This window comes from Hordeum vulgare, chromosome 2H, assembly GCF_904849725.1.
Source record: "Hordeum vulgare subsp. vulgare chromosome 2H, MorexV3_pseudomolecules_assembly, whole genome shotgun sequence".
Classification (NCBI taxonomy): Eukaryota; Viridiplantae; Streptophyta; class Magnoliopsida; order Poales; family Poaceae; genus Hordeum; species Hordeum vulgare.
This window is the reverse complement of record NC_058519.1, coordinates 38,488,958-38,499,039: the sequence shown is the minus strand read 5'-3', so window position 1 is coordinate 38,499,039 and position 10,082 is coordinate 38,488,958. Positions and strand designations below refer to the sequence as shown.

At 44.7% G+C, this 10,082-nt stretch overlaps 1 protein-coding gene and 1 long non-coding RNA gene across 3 annotated transcripts; one reads left to right on the top strand and one right to left on the bottom strand.

The window, feature by feature from the left end:
* Positions 1–265: 265 nt before the first annotated feature.
* LOC123424697 (pentatricopeptide repeat-containing protein At5g27270) lies at positions 266–4,441 on the bottom strand. 2 transcript variants are annotated; one of them, XM_045108364.1, is made up of 8 exons: positions 3,798–4,441; positions 2,334–3,711; positions 1,934–2,245; positions 1,733–1,837; positions 1,547–1,634; positions 1,300–1,421; positions 1,139–1,203; positions 266–1,049 (listed from the first exon to the last, which is right to left on the bottom strand). In XM_045108364.1, exons 1-8 carry the CDS (start codon positions 4,293–4,295, stop codon positions 486–488), a joined length of 3,132 nt encoding a protein of 1,043 aa, XP_044964299.1. In that variant the 5' UTR covers positions 4,296–4,441; the 3' UTR covers positions 266–485. The 2 variants fall into 2 exon arrangements, with proteins under 2 accessions (XP_044964299.1, XP_044964298.1); XM_045108363.1 differs by having other exon boundaries at positions 1,139–1,421.
* Positions 4,442–4,581: 140 nt separating this feature from the next.
* LOC123424698 lies at positions 4,582–6,531 on the top strand. Its single transcript, XR_006621723.1, has 2 exons — positions 4,582–6,081; positions 6,163–6,531. It is a non-coding gene; the product is annotated as an uncharacterized LOC123424698 (long non-coding RNA).
* Positions 6,532–10,082: the final 3,551 nt, after the last annotated feature.

Sequence of the window (10,082 nt, the reverse complement as noted above, 5' to 3'; positions counted from 1 at the left end):
AAGATAAGAATTTTGAGACGGAGGGAGTAGTCATCTAACCATCTATCCCAAAAGGCCGATTTGGTAGGAAGATGGGACATAATATACTTGACAATAAACCCATATTCTTCTTTGCTGTGGAAAATACATCTTAATACTCTAGACGGCGTACTTAAAGTATTCGTTCTGTGACATGTCAAATATTGTGAGTTGATCAAACAGATAAGTACAACATCGAGTTATACATTTTGGAAAAGTTAAATATGATGATATACTGTTTTGGAAATTTTGCTTCTGAATTTTACATTTTATAACATCTTGGTTGTCCTCATTTAGATAGAACTAGTACAAGATCATCAAAAACAACTTATACAATGGGCTCATCTGGATCTAGTAACACAAATCAGTAGGAAAATAGATTTATGGAAGAACACACATGCCTGAAGATGCCTGTAGTGCGTGGTTGCAAGCTTGACGGTATATAGCCATGATTATCTTCATAGGATCTAGCATTGAGTTGGTCCCAACTTTGTTCCAACCTTCAGACTCCTCAAGAAAGAAGCACCATGTAGACCCATGGCGTCCAGCACATCCCCAGCTTCAGGCTCCCTGCCTGAATGCTCATAGAGATGAAATGCAGCACTCAGGATGAAGCTGTCAGGTTTCAGTGATCCGCGTGTTGTCTCAAAGAGCGATATGCCCTCCTCGACGCGGCCGTGCTCAAGGTACGCCCTCATCATTGCCCGGCAACAGGCCAAATCAACAGCCACACCAATCTCCTGCATTTGGCTGCAGATCCTCTGAGCTTCATCTATCTGGCCTTCCGTCAGAAAGGCGAAAATGAGGTGGCTGAAATGGGGGCATGAAGGGGTTATGCCGCTGCCCAGCATATTCTGGATGGTTTCCTCAGCTTTGGAGTAGCATCTACTCTCTGAGTATGCCCTGATCAATGCGAGGTACGTCATCGAGTCAGGAACTTGACCGTGTGAGTGCATCTCCTGGAATACAATCTCTGCATCATCGTGCAGCCCGGAAGTGGCATAGGCATTGATCATGGAGTTGAAACTGATCTGCACATTGATTGCAAGTTTAAGTCACACTAGTCAATCTAAGGGTAGATAAATGTAATTTCAGAAGTCAGACGGCAACAGCAGCATACCTTTCCAGGCATGATACCTTGTTCCTTCATTCTATTGAATAATAAAGACGCGTCCTGATGTCTCCCTGCAGAAATTGACCAGAGTGTGGGGCAAAAAAACTCATCGAACATGAAAAGGGTAATCTTCTTTGATTCCTCTACGCGAGGTAGAAGGGACTGACCAGCCTTTCCATAGAAGTTAAGCATGTTTGTGTATAGCTTCTCATCGATCGGTAAACCTAGCTCTTGTGCAGCAGTAAACATTTCAGTAGCCTTTTCCAGCTTTCCTCCTAGGCCATAAACACTGAACCAGAAAACTATAGCCAATGACAAAGTTGACTCAAGTCTCAACACAAACATAAAAGAGAGAAAAAAAAACAATTGCATACTTCCATCTCCCATTTCCTAAGTGTTACCAGGATTATCTACCTTATCATTATATTGAATGTCTGCAAAGACCGGGGAACGCCAGAGAATATCATGCGATCATATATGCTGGCTGCCGAGTATAGTTTGCCTGCTTGGAAACTAAAGCTGTACCAGTTAGCCATGGCACCCTTGCCCTTAAAATATTGCTTGCCCGCCTTATGAAGAGGAAAAGATGTTTATCCAGACCTGACTCAAGCATTGACTTGATAAAAGTATTGTACACGACGGTATCAAGCTCAACTTCACCATTGAAGCAGCCATGTATGATGTTCTCTGCCTCCTGAAATTTTCCTGGGAGTAATTTTGCTATGTGAGTACACGCAGCTGCGAAACCCCTCACCAAATTTACTGCACAACGATTGGTAGCAGTTGAAAAATAATATTTACCATGTTTGGTCAGGTGAGTGACAAGTATGCTAATTGTTACAACATCTCTGCTATGGCCTTGATCAGCCATTTTCATAAAGAGATGATATGCCTCCTCGATTTTGCCGCACTTGCATAATGCATCGACCATGGCATTGTAGACAGGCCCTCCTTTTGGAAACGATGTCGACGCTGACTCAAATAGTTCCTCTGCTTGATCTAACTTCTGTTCCTGGCCATATTGGACAATCAGAGTAGCTGTTGCAGAATCTTCAGGCTTGACTCCCAACTCAGTCAGCTGTTCATGAAGGAATTTTGCCACACATGCACTCCCTGCAGAAAAATAAATAAATAAACAGCAGTGGATGACAGTATGCTTAGGCGTGAACACCATGATCTGTGTGGCATCTAGCTTCCTCACCTTCCCTAGCAAATTTTCTGATCAATTGGCACGCGATGGACGAACCCCCGGGTGTGTCCAACAAGGACTTCAACGTCGCGTTCAGCGCCGAACTGTCGGTCCGATAGGCTAGCGCCTTCGGCGAAGTATCTTGTTCCTGCATCACACTGGTTCTGTTTCTAGCATACATCTCTATCATAGAAACCATTGTTGAACTCTTCATGGTCACTCCACCATTATTCATCTCTTTCAGTATCTTATCCGCATCGGCAATCATCCCGCTTTTGCAGCAAACTTCCATTACAGTCATGCAGAGGGCCTCATCAAGCTGGATATCTTCTTTTCTCATGTTCAGGATGAACGCACTTGCCTTCTCTAGCTGGCCTAGCTTGAAATACAATCTCAGTAGGTCATTGCAGCAGAACACATCAGGGAGGCCATATTTGCACAGAGCTCTGAAGGCCTCTTCAGCTGCAGCTATGTCTTCCATCACGACATGGCATCGGAGAAGAGAGCTGTAAGAGAACAACGATGGCGTCACATTCCTTGACCTCATCGAACCCATTACCAGCAATGCCCTATCATAGTTGCCAGCATTCATGTGAACCTGAGCCATTGCCACATAAGTCTGCTCATCACTCAAAAGACCTGCATTGTCGATTTCCTCGAAGGTGCGCTGCGCATCGTCGTAGAGCCCGATCTTACCGTAGATCCTAATGAGGATCCCATAGATGACCTCATCAATGACAACCCTGCTCCGCTCCATCTCCGAGAAGAGCGAGAGCGCCTTCGAGTAGTCCTCGCTCTTGTCATAGAGTGCCAGGAGGGATGCACAGGTGTAGTTGCTGGGGACAATGCCATGAGCCCTCATCTCCTCGTAGAGCATCACTGCATGCTCCCCTCTGCCATGCCTGGCGCTCAAGCTGATCAGGCTGCTATACGTCGCCTCCTCCGGGACAAGCCGGGACATCCTCATCTTCCCCAGGACTTGCATGGACTCCTCCAGGAGACCCTCCTTGACAAATGAGCCGATCACAACTGTGTATGTGAAGTGATTTGGGACAACATTGTTGGCTTCTTCCATTTCCATCATGTGTTTCCAGAGGTGGATCACCTTGCCATGGAGCCTGTGCTTCTGCAGGGAGGACAGCATGAAGTTGAAAGCCGACATGGGCGGCACCACGCCACGCCTGCACGTCGCCTTGTAGAAGAGCATCATGTCGCCGTGCCTCCCCCGGCGAGCGTACGCGCACAGCAGGGTGCCGCACGCCACCGCGTCAGGTTCCACGCCGGCCTCGAGCATCTCGAGAAACGCCTCCTCGGCGAGCTCAATCTTGCCGGCATTGCCGTACGCCCTGAGGAGGATGGTGTAGGCGACCACGCTGGGCTCGTAACACAGCTGCAGCGCACCGGGGTGGATCAAATCGGTGGAATTTTCGAAATTTTAGCTGCGATGGTTTTGGGGAATTTTGTGCTGTACTGTACCTGGAGCTTCATCCAGGAGAAGAAGTCGTGGGCCTGGCGCCACCCGCGCTGCTCACGGAGGACGACGCACATCTCGCGGAAGGTGAGCTTGGCGACGAAAGAGGCCATGGCCTCTCGCATGGTGGATCCACCAGCGGGTGGGCGGGACGCGGTGGCGCGTGCGGCGCGGGCTGCGGCGACGACGTGGCGGCCGTGAACGTGGCCGGCGCGGTCGTCCTCGACGTACCGGGCCATCTGACCTTCGGTGCGGCGCACCCACCGGGGCGTTTCGGCGCCGGCGCCCTGGCCGCGGCGCTCGTGGCGGAGGCGCCGCGCCTCGTCGTGGAGGAGCCGCCGGTAGGGCGGAGGGCGGCGCCCCCGCGACGACGACGAGGAGGGTGCGCCGGAGGAGAGCGACCATGAGGCGGCGCCGTCATCATCCTCCCGGTAGGAGCAGGTGACGGAGGCGGCGGCCGTCGGTGCGGCCAGTGGAGTGTGAGGAGGAGGAGCAGACGGCATCGGCGCCGTGGACGGACGCGGGAAACGGGAAAGCCAAGCGATTACCAGATAAGGTTTACTAGATTTCTTCTCTCTTTTTCATCTCTGGATAAATCGAATGGGACCCATCTGTCAGCCTCAAGGTTACTATTTGCTCAGCTCTGTGAAAAAAGAAGTACTCTCTTTGAACAAAACTACTTCCTGCGTTTCTAAATATAAGTCTTTTTAAACATTTTACTAGAAGATTACATACGAAACAAAATGAATGAATTTGCACTTTGATGTTTGTTCATATACATATGTACGTAGTTTCCTATTAAAAATTCTAAAAATACTTATATTTAGGAACAGAGAGAGTAGTGGCTAGTGCACGGCGGCACGCCGCGCCGTACGGACTAATTAACTATTATTAAGCTTCTCTTGTAATGCGTGGTAAGTGTTCTAAGATTTTTATTTGTGGCAAAATAGTTCATACATAGTACATTTAGTTGGTAGATAGCGGTACATCTAGTTGATACATAGATGGTTCTAAAAAAATGATACATGGGTGGGGGGTGGTGACAAAGTAGAGTTCATCTAGTTAATCCATACATAGAAGATACATGGCACATGTTGGAAAGCTCTTGCTCATTTCTTAGACTTGGGATGTTGATCCTTCGGTTGTTTTTGTCTCGGTAATGTAGTGATAAGAGATCAAGCTAGTTGTTTCGCCCGTGTTGTCGATGGTTTACCTCCAGTATAAACAATGGTGAAGTTACTGGATGTGCACCCTTGTTCTCGACGAATTAGCAAGATGTCTTGAAATTGGAGACAAATTTTCTTGAGGATCATTGTCCATCTTGATTTGTCTCGCTGAAGGTTTGTTTTTTGTTGTTCTTGTATATGCAGTTCTTCTTTGGCCCTGCTCCATTCTTGCGCGGCTGAGCAGCTCTTCTACATTGTTTTCGACACATTATAGTTGTGGTCCTTGATTCCTATGTTGTGAAGATTGCAAAGGCGGTGAACAATAGCTTCAACTGCCTTTTCTTGCGCCTCTTCTTCTGTTGCTGCTGGTTTGCCATGAAACACGTACATCTTGGATTGTGTTTCTCCATGAGCTAGGGGAACGGTCATTTTGATCCAGGCTCCAAAGTAGCCTGTGGGGTAGGCGTCATACCCTTCTTCATAGATCGTTAGGCGAGCCTTGATGATGATTGCTTCAAGAAGTAGACATTTTGGGATCAGAACGGTTATAGCTTCCTGTATGTGCGTTTCGTTTATGGTTAGTAGGAGAACTATCAGTGTTGCAAAGGGTGTCGTTGGATAGTACTCCCTCCGTAAACTAATATAAGAGCATTTAGGTCACTACTTTAATGATCTAAACACTCTTATATTAGTTTACAGAGGGAGTATTTACCTCGTGCTCGGACGATGCTGAGTACGTAGCCATGAGTGCTACTTTTGCGGTTTTGGGTTGCTCCACTTGTTGTAGGTGTGTTATGTTGTGTACCGGTGCACTCTTGTAGCTAGGAGTAGGGACTCTTTTGTTATTTTGAGCACGGACGCAGACTGTCTCTGTGTAGAGTTACTGAATCGTGTGTAAGTATGTGTAGCTTCATGGTTGAGATATCTGATTTGATATGTGGTACGCTTGCATGATGTTTTGCTGCCTTGTTGCATGCATTTGAACATTTGTGTGGCACGTGGTGTGACACTTGCTATTTGTATGCATGTTTGTTGTCTACTTGGCGTTCCACCGTCCGTGTTGGTGCATCCGCGCATGCATGAGATGGTCGCTTGGTGTCGTGAAAAAAAACATGTAATTGAGGTGACGGCTAGCAGCATCCGGTACATGAAGCACAAATTAGGATTTTTATGCACACAAATCATTTGTTTATTCATTGTACAGGTGATAGGTGATACATGGATATTTTACAAGATGTGATGCTTGTTCGGCGGAACATGATTCCTTCCTTGGAGCAGGGGCGGACCGAGGCAAAATTCTACTGAGCCTGCTACATTTGATTGGAGGCACACCTTCTACAAAGTTGTTCATTTTGAAGTGTTTTGTTTCAAAATGTGCACAAATACAAAGGAAATTCTAAAAATTGAGTGGGGTCCTAGGCCCCACTCCGTTGTACTTGGGTCCGCCCTGCCTTGGAGTGGCTTGTGGTCTGATCCAAGACTTGTCTGCATTGCCACGAGAATCATTAATGTAATATAATCAACGATGAAAAAATAGACATCTTGATTAAGTATTATGCATTATTTTACCGTCTGTTCTTGTGGTGTAGGTGCTAATTAACATCTTCCATGCTTGTTTTTGGTCTGATTTTAACATAATCTGGTCGGCTTCATCGAAGAGAAACCATGCCAGGCTTTCCATTCTATTCCTTCCGTTCCTAAATATAAGACCTTTTAGAGATTGCACTATAAACTACATACAGATGTACATAGACATATTTTAGAGTATAGTTTCACTCATTTTGCTACGTATATAGTCTTCTAGTGAAATTTCTAAAAGGTCTTATATTTTGAAACGGAGGGAGTAGTTCCTATAGGGAGTGTGTCATTGTAGTTGGCCAGCACACTGACAAGGCGAGACAGTGTTGTGTCTTGATGTCGTTATACAATCTTATTTTCGTGAAGCAATTGTGTACTTTTCATTTGGAAATGTTCTAAAGTGGCGATAGCGCAGCGGAGCTGTGCATGGGCTTCGCTCAATGGGCGGTAATTTGCATTGTCGATGACTATGTGTTTCTTGTTGGTAATAGTTTTGATTGAATTTTTTGATGCCTCATCTTTGGCTCCGTCATTGCTATTTTTTCTGCTACTCAATAATAAATGATTGGTAGCAGTGTGCAACGTATCTGGAGCTGAGATTAATATTTAATACCATCCTACATATCTGTTGTTTTCTGGTGCTGCAGCTCCACTTGAAGTGATGCACGTTTGAGTTGCGGCACATATTTCTTCGAGCATTGTTGTTCTGGTGAGCTTGAGTACCTACGACGACGTTTGTAGGTGTATGAAGCGATAAAGATCCATCAAGATATAGAATTGCACCTGGGTACCTGGTAGTGCAGCGGATTGTCCATTGGATCAAATGGCATGTCCTTGCTATTTGGTGTTCAGCATAGCATTTATAGTGGAGTAGCTGTGCGGCAGGTTTTTATTTGGTCTACATGCATGGTACCATCTGTAATTTATAGATTGACACGTTGTATACGTATGCTTGGTACGATCGTGCTAGTGGGTCAACATCTCAACATTATCTGTTGTATTTTTGCCTATGAAAATTACAAAGAAGAGGCATCTGGAGTTTTTTTGGGGATAAACAACATGATACAAATAGTAGGCATGAACGATACAAGAAAAGGTATAACTACCATACGACCACGTAACTACTGATTACATATAATGCATGAAAAGGATTTCTAGTTGATTGTCGTCTTGAAGAACACTAGTTGTGAAGATGTCGTTGTGCTTTATTTATAAATGTACGGAGGACCAATTGGTCTAGCTATCAAGCTAGTTGTTTTACTTTTTCCATTGGTCTTGTCATCGGAGGATGAAATTCAATTGATTCTTTTACACTTGTTCCATTCCTTGTTGGCTTGTTGGCTTGGTGACCTTCTTGCTTCTCTGTATACGTGCGTCAAGCTCACCTATTCCTATGTTCTTGGATGATGGTACCGCGGACTCTTTAGTTGGTCTATTTCTTCTTGCCAGGATAGGTCGTCGTTTTTTTCTTGTACAAAAAATAAACACACAAGAAGGGATTAGTCCATGTGAAGAACCAGACAACCAACCAGTAGTAAAATACGGACGACACAAAACTTTCACAACAGATGCAACTCTAACAGCAACAAGACAAGGATCAATCAATTCTTCTAGCGCAGGCCCAACATTCCTTCCAACTGCAAAAAAATAAAGAGATAATTACAACTGCGGTACCTGTACTGTCGGACACGTAACAAGACGGTCCTGGTACTCGTCGGTTGCTCCGGTTCGGTCCTCAAATACGCAGAGACGCTCCAAAACGGTCCTCTGTACGTATGAAGCTACGAAGCAGCCGGATGAGCGCCACATTATCTACGAAGCATGCTGTTTTGAAACGGACCATGTCCAGCTTGTTAAAACATGTTTGTTTTCACTCAGAAATAGAGAAAGAGCAGAAATCTTAATGCCAAAATAATCTTTTGAAGAGGGGGCAACATGTTCTCATACATTTCACCAAAAAGCATTCAGTTTGACAAGGTCGGCCTGTCATTACATCTTTTGCTTCCTCCATTTGCATCTTTTTATCTTGCAGTGCATTCCTTTTGGCCTCTGCAAGTGCCCTCTTCTCTTGCTGCTCAGCCAATCTTTTTCTCTTCCTTTCTTCAATTTCTCTCTTTTTTTCTTCAGCTGCCAACTGTTTTTCTCTCAGCACGGCTTTCTTTTTCTCCTCAATCTCTATTTTTTTTGTTGCGGCCTCTTGTTTCCTTTTCTCTACAGCTTGCAAAATCTTTTGCTCTTCCTCTCTGATCTTGTTCAAAGCTGCATCAAACTTTGCCTGATCTGCAATCTCTTTTTTTTCAGCAGCAAGTCTAAGTTTAGCCAGTGCAAGCACCTCTCTTTTTCTATGAACATTTTCCTGTGTTATTGCAGTTGTTGGTTGAACAGGGGGTTGGCTTGGGACATTTTCTTCGATAAATGCAGATGGAGGTAAAGGGCCTGAATCAGGTGGTTCTATGATATGGCTTGCAACATTTGTCTACAACAATTCAGAAAAAATAATTCGATTGCAGTCATGAATTAGATGGTAGTAACAAAAAATAAGAAAATAATTACATACCTCTTCAATTAATGTTGTAATGACCTCAGCCTCATAAGTAGGTGGTGGTTGCTGTAATAAACCCTCTGTTTGCATGTTTTGCTCCTGATTACATAAACCGTACAATTAGTAAGGATCCGGTTATGTAAAAAACAATTTAGCATTAAGGAGGTTGTGGTCAATTATATTACTTGTGTCATGGCCTCATATTCTTCATCAGAGGAGGAAACTTCAGGTTCCGCTCTTACTTTCTTTTTTCTTAACTTCCTCTTGGGTTTTAGGCCTAATTTGAAATCTTTGCACCCACCTATGTTATGTCCTGCAACTCCACAATAGCTACAATGGATAATAGATCCACCTCTCCCAACTTTCCTCCCTGCCCTACCCTCAGTCTCTTCTGGTTGTTGTCGTCTGTTCTTCACCTTTCTACCTTTCTTTTTCTTAATTTTGGGAGGAAGCACTTGTCTGCCATACATTTTCCCCCACTCACTCACATCTTTACATGGAAAGATTATGTGCTCATAAGCCTTGCGGTAAGTCTCAATGGAGTAACATGGGTGGACCAATGTTTCAGGTGGAATATTATCATATCTTGCAGCTGCAACCGCATGACAACACGGAATCCCAGTTAAATCCCACCTTCTGCAAGTGCATTTGCTCAACCTTATGTCCACACTGAACTGCCTGTTTTTGTCTTGCACTTCGAAAATGCCCAGTCCAGCAGGATCAACATGACATGTGGCTGCAGCATCAACATGTCTTTGCAACCTTTTTCTAACTTTGGGACAGATTGTACCATGCCATTTCAGTGCCTCCTGTTGCTTACCATAGTGTCTGCCCATCATCTGTCCTTTAATCCTCTGTATCATGGTTAATATGGGGAGTTCTCTTGCATCTAAAATATACTTATTGAACACTTCACAGTTGTTGTTTAATAGTACATCACACTTCGGGAAATCTGTTTGAAATGCCCTTACCCATGTTTTTGGGTCTAACTCCTCTAACCAATC

Excerpts from the sequence above, each read along its gene's own strand:
- LOC123424697 (XM_045108363.1), bottom strand. The coding sequence starts at position 4,295 with ATGCCGTCTGCTCCTCCTCCTCACACTCCACTGGCCGCACCGACGGCC. Across the intron at positions 2,246-2,333 it reads CAGAAAATTTGCTAGGGAAG|GGAGTGCATGTGTGGCAAAA; the intron begins GTGAGGAAGCTA and ends ATTTTTCTGCAG. Across the intron at positions 1,050-1,138 it reads AAGGTATCATGCCTGGAAAG|ATCAGTTTCAACTCCATGAT; the intron begins GTATGCTGCTGT and ends ATCAATGTGCAG.